Here is a 15,436-nt window from a genome sequence, read left to right on the forward strand (position 1 = left end):
TATAAATCACTGTGGCTGAAGAAAGGCACTACTCCCAATATAAGTGAAGCCCAAATCAATGTAGTTCTCATCATATTGGCGCCTCTTTGATGGTCCAACGTCTGTCTGTTGTTCGGTGCTTTCCCGGGAAAGGGGGCAGTAGCTCTTCGGCTGCATCAGATTTACAACTGTCAGTGCTAGCATTGGATGTGATTGTGGAAGCAAAACAACTTGTGTCGTCAACAGGTGCAAGTGTAGTACTGCTGGTAGTATCAGTACTACTAGAGCTGGTATGTGTCTCTATGGATGCGGGCCTTACTTTTTTACAAATATTTTTTTATAATTTATATATTTTAGAGCAAACAGAATGAGCAGCAGCTACATTTGGCTACATATGGACCGTTAGTAGAATTCCCGCGAGAGTAACGGTTAATGTGATTGGATGTTAATTATTTGACTAGGCTACCTGTATTTGACATTGTGCTGTTATTTCGCTCAACACTAGATTTTTAATTGTATTTAATTGTATTTAATTGTATTTTTGGCAGTGAAACGAGGCTACTCAGGTGAGAAAAAAACCTCCCCCAAATGTATATCCCTGTTGGAAAATATAAATGTATTGTTTGAAAAAAAAAAAAAAAATATATATATATATATATATATATATATATATATATATATATATATATATATATATATATATATATATATATATATATTTTTTTTTTTATATTTTTTTTTTAAATTATTTTTTTTAAAAATGTGAATCACTTTTTTGTTTGGCGTACCCCAGACGGGTATGTACAAGCAATGCCAAGTTTAGGAAAACCAGGTGTAGAGCTACTAGTACCTTGTCCAGGTTCTCCATCTTGCCCAGGAAGTGTATCGGGTCCCAGTGTCGAACCTGGGCTCTCTGGAAAATGATCTTACATTTAGACCAGAGGTACAGCACTATGTCCATCACCAGGTCTCTGTCAGGTTGCACGTCCTATAGAATGATGAAAGATACACACAGGTATTCAGTAAGCAGTCACTGATTCAATATGGAATAGATAGATACTATAGGATTCTACAAAGCACTGTCTAACCTGAGCTGAACCACAGACACAGCTGTATAAGGCCTGCACCAGACCAACAAACTCCTCACTCATAACCACTCCCAGATGCCTGTCCTTCTCTGTGGAGACACCACAACAACACACAACATCTTAAATCACTGTCCAGCACTCTTTTGTTATATGCCATTTCAATAGTTCTACAGCTAGTTGACAGAAGTATCGACAGCTACAGTACCAGACACAGTGTCGTCCTTGGTGTTGAGTCTGATCTTCTGTGTAGACATGAGGCGCTCCATGGAGTCCAGCAACCTCAGCTCCAGCTCTGACTTCCTGAAAGACCTCCCCTCCATTCTCTGTCCGCACACGCACAAGTCGTACATTATAACTGTGTATTATAACTGGAATCTAGCCATTCTCACTCCACAAGCATTACAGTAGTTGCTACAGTAGGACCATTTTTATCTGGACACAATGATTCTTCTGACCCAAATGTTTTACCCAGTATATGCTGATCTCATAGATCTAGATCCAGAAGATGTATGGCTTAGTTAGTCAACTGTGTATGTAACTGATACGACATAATTGTATGAAGCCAGTCCCAGTAGAGGTGTGTTGTGACTTACAGGCAGTATGGTGTGCTGCAGTGTGTCAGAGAGGATACAGAACATGTCCCACTGCTCATATCGAAACAGCAGCTTGACAAACTTCACCGCTGCATCCAAAGACACCTTGTTCTCCCCTGGGGGTACAAAGCAAAGCAGGATCCTCTCAACAACATCGTCACTTTTTTCCAAGAAGTTCTGGTATCCATTAGGACAAGTTACAGTCAGTAAAAAACATATATCCAGTATTAAATCATTTTTTCATATGTCTTCAAATCAACCCACTAATACCATCACCAAATGTCATTATTGACAACATTCACATATTTTAGATATCTTGCTAGAAGCCACATTTAGGTGGAAATTGCCTTCAATTCCTAGTAGTTTTTAAGTTCACCGCATTGTGACTGCTATAGTAGCGTGGCTACCCCCTCCCTCCCTCTCTCTCTCCCCCGGCCCCTGGGAACAAATACACACTGCTCAACGCGGGCTAGCAGTTGCAGAGCAATAGTGTAGGAGGCTGCTGCCACTATTTATCTAAATAATGTGCACCTCTATAGCATTGGCAATGTCATTCCCAATCCTAATTCAGGCTTCAAAGCAAGCAGTGTTTTGCTAAGAAAACTGGCTTGTGTAAAATATACTTTGCGTGCTTGCTCGGCTGGCTGAAATACTTTTTATTGATGGTCCTTAATGAAGTTAACATAGTGATAGGCCTATATTTTTGAGACACAATATATACAGTGGGGCAAAAAAGTACATAGTCAGCCACCAATTGTGCCAAGTTCTCCCACTTAAAAAGATGAGAGAGGCATGTAATTTTCATCATAGGTACACTTCAACTATGACAGACAAAATTAGAAAAAAAATCCAGAAAATCACATTGTAGGATTTTTAATGAATTTATTTGCAAATTATGGTGGAAAATAAGTATTTGGTCACCTACAAACAAGCAAGATTTCTGGTTCTCACAGACCTGTAACTTCTTCTTTAAGAGGCTCCTCTGTCCTCCACTATTTACCTATATTAATGGCACCTGTTTGAACTTGTTATCAGTATAAAATACACCTGTCCACAACCTCAAACAGTCACACTCCAAACTCCACTATGGCCAAGACCAAAGAGCTGTCAAAGGACACCAGAAACAAAATTGTAGACCGGCACCAGGCTGGGAAGACTGAATCTGCAATAGGTAAGCAGCTTGGTTTGAAGAAATCAACTGTGGGAGCAATTATTAGGAAATGGAAGACATACAAGACCACTGATAATCTCCCTCGATCTAGGCCTCCACGCAAGATCTCACCCTGTGGGGTCAAAATGATCACAAGAACGGTGAGCAAAAATCCCAGAACCACACGGGGGGGGATCTAGTGAATGACCTGCAGAGAGCTGGGACCAAAGTAACAAAGCCTACCATCAGTACAGCTGCAGTACAGCGCCCTTAACCACTGCGCCACCCGGGAGGCTCAGTTACTTTTAACGTGGCACTGTCATAGATTGCCACCTTTTCAACAAGTCAGTTTGTCAAACTTCTGCCCTGCTAGAGCTTCCCCGGTCAATTGAAAGTGCTGATATTGTGAAGTGGAAACGTCTAGGAGCAACAACGGCTAGGCCACACAAGCTCACAGAACAGGACCACTGGGTGCTGAAACACGTAAAAAATAGTCTGTCCTCGGTTGCAACACTCACTACTGAGTTCAAAACTGCCTCTAGAAGCAGCGTCAGCACAAGAACTGTTCATCGGGAGCATCATGAAGTGGGTTTCCATAGTCGAGCAGCCACACACACCAGCCTAAGATCACCATGCGCAATGCCAAGTGTAGTGGAAATGCGTTCTCTGGAGTGATGAATTACACTTCACCATCTGGCAGTCCAACGAACAAATCTGGGTTTGGCAGATGCCAGGAGAATGCTACCTGCCAGAATGCATAGTGCCAAATATAAAGTTTTGTGGAGGAGGAATAATGGTCTGGGGCTGTTTTTCATGGTTCATGCTAGACCCCTTAGTTCCAGTGAAGGTAAATCTTACTGCTACAGCATACAATTAAATTCTAGACAATTCTGTGCTTACAACTTTGTGGCACCAGTTTAGGGAAGGCCCTTCCTGTTTCAGCATGACAATGCCCCCGTGCACAAAGCAAGGTCCATACAGAAATGATTTGTTGAGAGTGGTGTGGAAGAACTTAACTGGCTTGCACAGTTAAGTCCTGACCTCAACGAACACCTTTGGGTTGAATTGGAAGGCCGGCAGGATTTGAACCCTGGTATGTAAGGGTGGAAGCCATTGTAATTACTATTAAGCCATGGAACCTTGAGTGTGGCAGTCTAAAAAGGTGGATTTAGACAGCACCGGGTGAAATTGTGTTTTTACATCATCCCACAGTGAAAACATAGTTTTTTCTTGCTAGTAATCTAGCTATATTTCTAGATTCGATTGAAAGATGGCATGCTAGCTAGTTAGTTTGTGTTAAAAGACCTAGAGACATAAGAAAGTGGTTGTGTGGTCAGTAGCCCAGTTGTGGTCAGTAGTTGTGTGGTTCAGTAGTATTATGGTCAGTAGTTGTTTGGTCAGTAGTTGTTGTGTGATTGTGATCAGAAGTTGTGATCAGTAGCTGTTGTCAGTATTTGTGGTCAGTAGATATTGTGGTGAGTAGTTGTGGTCAGTTCTTGTGGTTAGTAGATTTTGTGGTTAGTAGTTTTTGTGGCGAGTAGTTGTGGTCAGCAGTTAGTGTTCAACAGTTCTTGTGGGCAGCAGTTGTGGTTAGAAGTTGTCAGTAGTTGGGGTCAGTAGTTGTGGTTGTGGTCAGTGGTTGGTAGTTGTGGTTATAATTTGTTGTCAGTAGTTGTATGGTTGTTTTGAAGGTTCTTTGGGACCTACAGTATGGATGTGGTGAGTGGTTGTGGTCCGTAGTTGTGGTCAGTAGTTGTATGGTTGTATGGTTGTTTTGCAGGTTCTTTGGGACCTACAGTACGGATGTGGTGAGTGGTTGTGGTCAGTAGTTGTGGTCAGTAGTTGTATGGTTGTTTTGCAGGTTCTTTGGGACCGACAGTATGGATGTGGTGAGTGGTTGTGGTCAGTAGTTGTGGTCAGTAATTGTATGGTTGTTTTGCAGGTTCTTTGGGACCTACAGTAGTTGTGGTCAGGAGTTGTGTGGTTAAATAGTTGTGTGATCAGTAGTGGTGCGGTTGTGGTCAGTAGTTGTGTGGTTGTGGTCATTGATTATGGTCAGTAGTTGTGTGGTTGTAGTCAGTAGTTGTGTGGTTGTGGTCAGTAGTTGAGGTAAGTAGTTGTGTGGTCAGTAGTTGTGTGGATGTGGTCAGTAGTTGTGTGTTTGTGGTCAGTACTTGAGGTCAGTAGTTGTGGTCAGTACTTGCGATCAGTAGTTGTGGTCAGTAGTTGTGTGGTCAGTAGTTGTGTGGTCAGTAGATCTGGTCAGTGGTTGTGTGCTTGTGGTCAGTAGTTGTGTGGTTGTGGTCAGTCGTAGTTGCATCTTTTGGTCACTGTAGACCTCCATGTTAAAATTAGAATATTCAACTGATTATATTTCAAAAAGTATGAGTATCAAAAATGTAAATGTAACCAACTCAAGTTAAACCTCTCTGCACGATATAAAGTTAAAATGGTATATTTTGCATAAAAGCTGAAGGAGTAGCGGTGGGAATAATAACGATAATAAGCAATTGAAGTATGACAAATAGTGGTGTGTTGTTTCGCAATCACACTAATCACAAGTTCAATAGCTCAATATAGTTCAATTGTTTTTAAATTGGCCTGTTTCGGCCTCCCGAGTTGTGCAGGGGTCTAAGGCACTGCATCACAGTGTTAGCTGTGCCACTAGAGATCCTGGTTCGAGTCCAGGCTCTGACACAGCCGACAGAGACCCACGAGGCGGCGCACAATTGGCCCAGCATCATCCAGATTTGGTGGAGGGAATGTCCTTGTCCCATCGTGCTCTAGCGACTTCTGTGGTGGGCCGGGTGCACGCATGCTGACACGGTTGCCAGGTGTACAGTGTTTCCTCCGACACATGCGGCTGGCTTCCGGGTTAAGCGGGCATTGTGTCAAGAAGCAGCGTGGCTTAGCTGGGTCCTGTTTCAGAGGACGCACGTCTCTCGACCGTCGCCTCTCCCGAGTCCGTACAGGAGTTGCAGCGATGGGACAAGACTGTAACTACCAATTGGATGTGATGAAATTGGAGAGAAAAAGGGTAAAAAAATATTTTGAAAATAAACTTAAAATATTGGTCTGTTTGTTGTATACTTGAGAATACCACAGAGTTGGATAATATCAATGTAATTTGTTTATTGATGAACCAACTTGGAGTTTCGCTACCTGTTCAGACACAAACAAGCTTGATGGGCATACTTCAAATGACTAGGCGATAGCTTGAAGGGGTGGACTGATCATGTTGTTTTATACCAACAGACAGTGTAACATTAGGAAAAGTAGCCAATTTTGGTTTTAGGGTAAACTTCACCTTTAGCACCATACTAGCTAATATGGAAAGACAGTACTCCAAAGTTCTCACCAGCAGCCGCCATGTCCATCAGAGTAAAGTTGGCTGTCACTGCATTTAAACAGGTGGGGATACTGTCATCCCTGGCTCGCTCAGTGGACCCTCCAATTCCTAAACATACAATGAAGGGAAACAGCATCAATCTCAATCAGTCCAATCAATGGTAGTCTTTTCCAACAGCCACTGTGAGACTACTGAAGTGTAGTCTAATGAAGCTAGCCTATGAGTGTGTGGGCTAAAGGATCTATCTTGCAAAATAGATTCTAAATCTCAACGATACTAACCGGGATAACGGTTATATACAGTGCATTCGGAAAGTATTAAGACAACTTAACTTTTTACAATTTTATTCTGTTACAGCCTTATTCCACTCAATCTAAACACAATAACCCATTATGACAAAGCAAAAACAGTTTTTTAGATATGTTTGCAAATGTATTAAAAATGGACAGGGAGCATCGCTGCACAGCTATTTTCAGGTCTTTACAGAGATGTTTCATTGGGTTAAAGTAATGCGTTCTGGCTGGGCCACTCAAGGACATTGAGAGACTTGTCACGAAGCCACTCCTTCGTTGTCATGGCTGTGGAAGGCGAACCTTTGCCCAAGTCTGAGGACCTGAATGCTCTGGAGCAGGTTTTCATCAAGGATCTCTCTGTACTTCGCTCCGTTTATCCTTTGCCTCGATCCTGGCTCGTCTCCCAGTCCCTGCCACTGATAAACATCCCAACAGCATGATGCTGCCACCACCATGCTTCACCGTAGGGATGGTGCCAGGTTTACTCCAGATGTGATGCTTGGAATTCAGGCCAAAAAGTTAAATCTTGGTTTCATCAGACCAGAGAATCTTGCTCAGTCTTTAGGTGCCTTTTGGCAAACTCCAGGTGGGCTGTCATATGCCTTTTCTGAGGAGTGGCATCCATCTGACCACTCTACCATAAAGGCCTGATTGGTGGAGTGCTGCAGAGATGGTTGTCCTTCTGGAAGGTTCTCCCATCTCTAAGAGGAACTCTGGAGCTCTGTCAGAGTGAACATCGGGTTGTTGGTCACCTCCCTGACCAAGGCCCTTTTCCCGCGATTCCTCAGTTTGGTTTTTCCAGACTTCTTCCATTTAAGAATGATGGAGGCCACTGTGTTCCTGAGGACCTTCAATGCTGCAAAACATGTTTGGTACCCTTCCCCAGATCTATGCCTCAACACAATCCTGCCTTGGAGCTCTATGGACAATTCCTTCGACTTCATGGCTTGGTTTTTGCTCTGACATGCACTGTCAACTGTGGAACCTTATATAGACATGTGTGTGCATTTCCAAATAATTTCCAATCAATTGAATTTACCACAAGTAGACTCCAATCAAGTTGTAGAAACATCTCAAGGATGATCATTGGAAACAGGATGCACCTGAGCATAATTTCAAGTGTCATTTCAAAAGGTCTGAATACTTAAGTATAAGTTATTTATGTTTTTTATTTTTAATACATTTTAATGCATTTACAAAAATGTCAAAAAGACTGTTATCACTTATTTTTTTATTGAATCCATTTTGGAATAAGGCTGTAACATAACAAAATGTGGAAAACATCAAGAGGTCTGAATAGTTGCCGAATGTAATGTAAGTACAATACTAACCAGACAGTATACTGATGCCTGCAGACATGAGTTCCAGGGAGACCTCCTGTATCTCTGGCTCCTCGGGCATGCCTGTCTGAAGTGGGCGACGGGAGGTGTCCCACAGCGCTTCCACTATCGCCAGGAACTGGGCAGCGTTCCCCTCAAACAGCTCCATCAACACTCGCTCTGTAGGGGTTCGAGGCCACGGCATCTAGAGAGGAGCGAGGGAAGGGGGAGATAGAGTGAGAGAGCGAGATATTAGGACTATAGTTATCAAAATCCAGAAAATAGCTGTTAACTTCTATAACCCACACATTCCACCACAAACAGGCCCCAAAGAGCCCCAGGACAGCAACACAATTAGACCCAACCAAAGCAAAGAAAGCAAAGAGATAACTATTTGACACACTGGAAAGAATCAACCAAAAAATAGGAATGTTATCTGGCCCTAAATAGAAATAGTAAAACTTTTTTTTTTTTTAATCATTTTTAGATAAAATTACACCAAATAATTGATTAAAACACACTGTTTTCCATTGAAGGTCGACAGTAGCCTCAACATCACTCTGTAGGGTAGAACCAGGACAGTAGCTAGAGGACAGCTAGCTTCTGTCCTTCTTCGGGACATTTACTTCAATACAAAGCCTAGGAGGTTCTTGGTTCTCATCCCCTTCCATAGACCTACACAGTATGACAACTTCCAGAGGACGTCCTCCAACCTATCAGAGCTCTTGCAGCATAAACTGACATGTTGTCCACCCAATCAAAAGATCAAAGAATGAATCTAGTACTGAAAGCATACGCTACAGCTAGCTAACACTACAGTGCATAAAATGTGCTGAGTAGTTGACTCAAAGAAAGATAAAGACAATAGTTGAAAAGTTTTATACCAATAGCATATGGTTAGCATATGAAGGTTTGGCTTGGAAAGGTTTTTTCGGCTGGTCACAGACAGCTGATGTCTTGTGAACTGAAGTCCACAAGCGAAGGGAAATGGTGAAAGGAGGAATTATGTGTGAACCGTTTCAAGAAGCTAGGCGTAAGTCGTATGTCTCTACTTCACAGGAAAGTGATTTGAATGAGAAAAAAAAATCTTCATCAAAATGCAATTTTTGGCAGAAATGCCTTCTGGAAAATGTGACATTTCATGTGTCTTAATAACAAAATGTTATGCCATCTGTAAATACAAATACAATTGTTAAATTATGAGTCTAGTTGGTTTAGCCACAGAAAAAGACATGAACATTCCTGCTAGGCATGATTAGCTGAGATAATGGATGGGCTGGACATGCTGAGAGATGAGTTCGGATGGGTCTGCCATGTAGCACGCTTCTGTCTATAGCATGAGCTTCTCAGTATATGTAGATAATCCTGTCTAACTCAGCTTTTTTGAAAAGATAGAACGTTAACCATGAAGAACTGCAAAAGTGTTGCTACTGCTCTCAACAACATTGCTGCCCTGAATTTAGCAGGTTCTCTCGACAAAGATCAGTGGGATAAAGTTGGGATGGACTACTTTCTGCACACCGTCATTGTGAACCGTAGTGGTTTGACACAACAGGTCAAACAAGCTGTAGCTAGCTACAAACAAAACGGAAAAGACACAGGACGTCTTACTTAGTTCACAGATCACTGCACCTGTACATAGCCCATCTGTAAATAGCCCATCCAACTACCTCATCCCCATACTGTATTTATTTATTTATCTTGCTCCTTTGCACCCTAGTATCTCTACTTGCACATTCATCCTCTTCACATCAATCACTCCAGTGTTTAATTGGTATATTGTAATTACTTCGCCACCATGGCCTATTTATTGCCTTACCTCCCTTATTTTACCTCATTTGCACACACTGTATATAGACTTTTTTATACTGTATTATTGACTGTATGTTTTGTTTATTCCATGTGTAACTCTGTGTTGTTGTATGTGTTGAACTGCTTTGTTTTACTCTTGGTCAGGTCGCAGTTGTAAATGAGAAGTTGTTCTCAACTAGACTACCTGGTTGAAAAAAGGTGAAAAAATAAATAAATAAAATAGTTAAAGTGGTACCAGTCTGCTGTGAAGCGTCCCATCTATGTAAGAGTCTAGACAAAGAATGCTATCTGGCCCTAAACAGAGAGTACACAGTGGCAGAATACCTGACCACCATAACTGACCCAAAATGAATTAATGCACAGACTCAGTGAGCATATCCTTGCTATTGAGAAAGGCCGCCGAAGGCAGACCTGGCTCTCAAGAGAAGACATGCTATGTGCACACTGCCCCCAAAATTATGTGGAAACTGAGCTGCACTTCCTAACCTCCTGCCAAATGTATGACCATATTAGAGACACATGTTTCCCTCAGGTTACACAGATCCACAAAGAATTTGAAAACAAATCCAATTTTGATAAACTCCCATATCTATTGGGTGAAATACCAGTGCGCAATCACAGCAGCAAGATTTGTAACCTGTTGCCACAAGAAAAGGTCAACCAGTGAAGAACAAACTATATTTATGTTTATTTATTTTCCCTGTTGTACTTGAACTATTTGCACATCAGCACAACCCTGTATACAGACACTAGTTTGTGAGTGTAATGTTTACTGTTCATTTTTTATTGTTTATTTCACTTTTGTTTATTAACTATTTCACTTGCTTTGGCAATGTAACATACGTTTCCCATGCCAATAAAGCCCACTGAAATTGAACTAAGAGAGAGAAATACATGAGTAAGAATTGGAGTACTAGGCTGTTTTCACAATACCCGGATAAAGCAGGATTTTGAAGGATTGATACAATAGCAGTGCTTACGCTCTGAATCTCCTTGAGGTTACTCTTCTGCTTGTGTCTGAAGAGGCCTTTAGGTTTCCTCCTGGGTTCATACACCGACCGTTTAAACACCATGGTAGCTAGCTGTAGATGAGTAGAATAAAATAGCATTCCTGTGGTTATAGTCCAGTGCATTTGGAAAGTATTCAGACCCCTTGACTTATTCTAAAACAGCCTGCGCTTATCTGCGCAGGCTCATATTTCCTCTGTGAGGCAGTCTGCGCGGCAGTTTAGAGGGAACATTGCCAAAGTCCGAAACGAACAAAACATCGTCATAATATATGAACAAACTCTTCTAGACCGCATTCGGCTGGGAAGCACGCGGACACCTGAACACCCAACAGTCTCTGCTTCAGTTCACACGGGTGCAGAGACAACAGATAGGTTCTTATTGCTATGTCAGTTTCAGAGTATACAGTGCATTCTGAAAGTATTCAGACCCCTTGACATTTTCCATATTTTGTTAAGTTATAACCTTATTGTAAATGGATTAAAATATTTTTCTCCCTCATCAATCTACACACAATACTCCATAATGACAAATCGAAAACAGGTTTATAGAAATTATTGCAAATGTATTACAAATAAAAAACAGAAAGACCTTATTTACATAAGTATTCACACCTTTTGCTATGAGACTCGAAATTGAGCTCAGGTGCATCCTGTTTCCATTGATCATCCTTGAGATGTTTCTACAACTTGATTGGACTCCACTTGTGGTAAATTTAATTGATTGGACATGATTTGGAAAGGCACACATCTGTATATGTAAGGTCCTGCAGTTGACAGTGCATGTCAGAGAAAAAAAAAAGCCATGAGGTTAAAGGATTTGTCCATAGAGCTCCAAGACAGGATTGTGTCGAGGCACAGCTCTGGGGAAGGGTACCAAAACACTTCTGCAGCATTGAAGGTCCCCAAGAACACAGTGGCCTCCATCATTCTTAAATGGAAAAGTTTAGAACCACCAAGACTCTTCCTAGAGCTGGCTGCCCAGCCAAACTGAGCAATCGGGGGAGAAGGGTTGGGGAGGTGAGCAAGAACCAGATGGTCACTCTGACAGAGCTCCAGAGTTCAGCACTCCACCAATCAAGCCTTTATGGTAGAGTGGCCAGACGGAAGCCACTCCTCAGAAAAAGGCGCATGACAGCCCGCTTGGAGTTTGCCAAAAGGAACCTAAAGGACTCTCAGACCATGAGAAAGAAGATTCTCTGGTCTGATGAAACCAAGGTTGAACTCTTTGGCCTGAATGCCAAGTGTCACGTTTGGAGGACACCTGGCAGGCCCAATCCCTACGCTGAAGCATGGTGGTGGCAGCTTCATGCTTCAGGGATGTTTTTCAGTGGAAGGGACTGGGAGACTAGTCAGGATTGAGAAAAAGATGAACGAGAGAGATCCTACAGAGAGATCCTTGATGAAAACCTGCTCCAGAGCGCTCAGGACCTCAGACTGGGGCTTAGGTTCACTTTCCAACAGGACAACGACCCTAAGCACACAGCAATGACAGCACAGGAGTGGCTTTGGGACAAGTCTCTGAATGTCCTTGAGTGGCCCAACCCGATCTAACATCTCTGGAGACCTGAAAATAGCTGTGCAGCGACGCTCCCCATCCAGACTGACAGAGCTTGAGAGGATCTGCAGAGAATGGGAGAAACTCCCCAAATACAGGTGTGCCAAGCTTGTAGCATCATACCCAAGAAGACTTGAGGCTGTAATCACTGCCAAAGGTCCTTCAATAAAGTACTGAGTAAAGGGTCTGAATCCTTATGTAAATGTGATATTTAAGTTTGTAACAGATTTGCAAATGTCTAAAAACCTGTTTTTGTTTTATCATTATGGGGTATTGTGTGTAGAATGATGAGGAAAATGTTTTTATTTAATCAATTTTAGAATAAGGCTGTAACTTAACAAAATGTGGAAAAAGTCATGGGGTCTGAATACTTTCCGAATGCACTGTATATTATAGTAATTCATGCCTGGGTACCAGTCATTTTATTTAATCCTGTTTATCTGGTCTTCATGGCATAGTGTGTCGTTGCTATTAAGGCCATGAGGTAAAATCTCCCCATTAGTTACTATAGGTCAAGATGAACCCCCCCCTCATTTTTTTTTTTTTACATTTGTCACATCCCTACTAAAGACAGTGCATCATGCCTTTTGAACCTGTATGTAGGTAGACACTGCACAATGTTTTGAATCAACCTGTCCCATACCTTAATGGTGGCCACTTTGTATGCTCTCTGAGTCTCAGTGGTGGCAGGTAGACCACTCATCTCTTCCAGCTTGCCCAGCTCACTGACTTTACCCAGGGCTCGTCGTGCAAACACCTCTGCCTGCACATTGGCTTGGCTGTCATAGTAACACTGGCACACAGCACAGTACAGAGTTGCCCTCCAGGCCAGGAACCTGGCAGTCATCAGGGGGATGGAGGTCTCCAGACAGATACAGGCCCACAGAAGGAACTCCATAGCCTGGAGGGGAGGAAGGGACAACATACGCATTTACCAACAATCACATGCACCATGGAAATAAATGTAATTGTTAGATTGTGTACCTGTGCAGCGCGGCTCATGGACATCAGGTATCTACAGATGTTGTAGATATAGAGTGAACCTGAAGAGAGAGAGAGATAGAGAGTGATAGAAAGACACAGAGACAGACAGACAGAGAACACTGAACCACAACTGGCAACTTCAGACATTGATTCAGCCAAAATACTGCTTATACCACTGTAATTGCTACTGTATTACTGTACCATTGTAAAGAAGCCAGCAGAGATGTTCGTGGGGAAGCACGGCCTGCATCATGATCCTGACAAACCCCAGGATGCTGAGGAGTCTCTGGACCCCCTTCTGGGTGGGCTGGCTCCCTCTTTCCCTCTCCAGCTGGAAGGCACATAGGCAGCAGCCCTGCAGAGCCCGGAACTAACAGACACACAGGCCACAGGGATACAGGTAAGACACACAGAGAGGTGGAGGATAGAGACCGTCACAAAAATTACAACATAAACGGCAAGCCCATTATGTGAGGTGTGTTCTTGTCGGCTTTGTTTAATTCTGAACACAGATCCACAGACACAACATACACACACGAGAACACACATAAGCACACACACACACATATTTTCCTCACCGTCAGCTTGGCTTGGTCTGTGTCGAACCCCTTGGGGAAGAAGGAGGTCTTGAAGTGGTCAACATCCCTAATGTCCTCTATGGTCACAGTGCTGAACTGCTGCAAGTAGCGACAGTAGCCCTGCCATAGACCCAGCCTGTATAACTGGAGAGAAAAAAACTGAGCTTGAACTAACAAAGAAGATAGTAATACAATAGATTGGGTGTGACGGGGAATCCTTGTGGTCAAATCAAATATATGTAGGTAGCTCTGTGTGTGTGTGTGTGTGTGTGTGTGTGTGTGTGTGTGTGTGTGTGTGTGAGTGAGTGAGTGTGAGAGTGAGAGGATTACAAACAAACCTTGATGCCAAAAAGAAAATCTGCCATTTGCAGCATGTGTTCTTCATAGTAGTTGGTTGGTAGTCGAGGTTTGTACTTGTTCCATATTTCAAACAGAGTTTTGGCACTACATACATTGAAGAGAAAAAATCAAATCAAATGTATTTCTAAAGCCCTTTTTACATCAGCAGATGTCACAAAATGCTATACAGAAACCCAGCCTAAAACCCCAAACAGCAAGCAATGTAGAAGCACGGTGGCTAGGAAAAACTCCCTAGAAAGGACAAAACCTAGGAAGAAACCTAGAGAGGAACCAGGCTATGAGGGGTGGCCAGTCCTCTTCTGGCTGGAGAAATGCACACATCAGGCTGCTAGCTTGCACGTAAACTGAAGTTACTGCTAGCTAGCTAGCTAACGTTAGGCCTAGTTTTCAAACAAGAATAAGATAGCCGTTAGCTAACGTGACACTTGATTGGGATACAGCCAGGAAATGTCTCACCCTCTTGCGTAGGAGTTGTGGTCGTAGGTTGGCAAAGTACTAATTCGTTTCATAAATGACATAAACGTTTTTATGTCTCCATCAAACGCTGATATTACTGGGTTTCTTTTACACATGTTCCCGTAAAAGGAAGCTGGCAGTGGTTCCATTTCGGTCGACAAAAGCGGCTTCACTGACTCAAACCCAACAACAAACTTCACCGTACCAAAGCTAGAGCGGTTGTCATGGTAGCGACCCTCGTTGTCGGTGGTTTGGCGCCATCTGCTGGACACCGCACACCGACCCTCCCGTTCCACGGGCTTATCAAAGATGTGACACTTCACGACACTTCGAATCGAATCGAGCAGGTTACTGCATTTTCGCTGACCCTAACCCGTTTCCTACCTTTAACCTGCTACATTAATTACCCCAACCTACGAAAAAATCACATCGGTATCGAAGTGGTGTGAAAAGAGTGTTTCTCAATCAATGGTGGCTGGTGAGGGGGAGAGACTATGGACACAGTTTACGCTTAAACCGACTACCAAACACGTAAAAATCACTCTTACCTTAATCCTAACCCTGACCCTAGCACTTAACCTAATTTTAATACATTATTAAATGAACTATTGGTTTGGGCATCAGGCTGTCCTTGTAGCCTTTTCTGGTCCGAAGAAGAAACACGTGAAGTTGATCGATCCCGGTTGAGGGAGTTGTTTTTTTTTAATAACTGGTCGCAGGACTTGAGAGAAGGGTGCAATCGCGTGATTGTTGGTAGTCTTAGCAAAGAAACGTTGAAACAAAAGTATTCACCTCACACACATGATTAAGGGACTGAAAAAAGAAGACATGTACCATGTCCAGCAGCAGTGCATAAAATCACTGGGGATAATTGCTTTGTTTGCTCTACCCTTACAAAAAAAAGATTGCC

The 15,436-nt window shown here is 42.7% G+C and overlaps 1 protein-coding gene across 3 annotated transcripts in view; it reads right to left on the bottom strand.

The window, feature by feature from the left end:
- The window catches only part of cfap54 (cilia and flagella associated protein 54), a 111,190-nt gene extending 96,441 nt beyond the window's left edge, over positions 1 to 14,749 (bottom strand). For all 3 annotated transcript variants that reach the window (XM_036944412.1, XM_036944413.1, XM_036944411.1), the window contains exons 1-13: positions 14,527 to 14,749; positions 14,049 to 14,154; positions 13,711 to 13,854; positions 13,334 to 13,502; positions 13,133 to 13,191; positions 12,792 to 13,049; positions 10,564 to 10,665; positions 7,784 to 7,976; positions 6,169 to 6,267; positions 1,661 to 1,776; positions 1,273 to 1,390; positions 1,068 to 1,156; positions 830 to 967 (exon numbers count right to left, since the gene is read on the bottom strand). In XM_036944412.1, coding sequence (XP_036800307.1) covers positions 830 to 967; positions 1,068 to 1,156; positions 1,273 to 1,390; positions 1,661 to 1,776; positions 6,169 to 6,267; positions 7,784 to 7,976; positions 10,564 to 10,665; positions 12,792 to 13,049; positions 13,133 to 13,191; positions 13,334 to 13,502; positions 13,711 to 13,854; positions 14,049 to 14,154; positions 14,527 to 14,675 — 1,740 coding nt within the window. In that variant the 5' untranslated portion in view covers positions 14,676 to 14,749. The remainder of the gene's footprint in view (positions 1 to 829; positions 968 to 1,067; positions 1,157 to 1,272; positions 1,391 to 1,660; positions 1,777 to 6,168; positions 6,268 to 7,783; positions 7,977 to 10,563; positions 10,666 to 12,791; positions 13,050 to 13,132; positions 13,192 to 13,333; positions 13,503 to 13,710; positions 13,855 to 14,048; positions 14,155 to 14,526) is intronic.
- Positions 14,750 to 15,436: the final 687 nt, after the last annotated feature.

Source organism: Oncorhynchus mykiss, chromosome 15 (genome assembly GCF_013265735.2).
Source record: "Oncorhynchus mykiss isolate Arlee chromosome 15, USDA_OmykA_1.1, whole genome shotgun sequence".
NCBI lineage: Eukaryota > Metazoa > Chordata > Actinopteri > Salmoniformes > Salmonidae > Oncorhynchus > Oncorhynchus mykiss.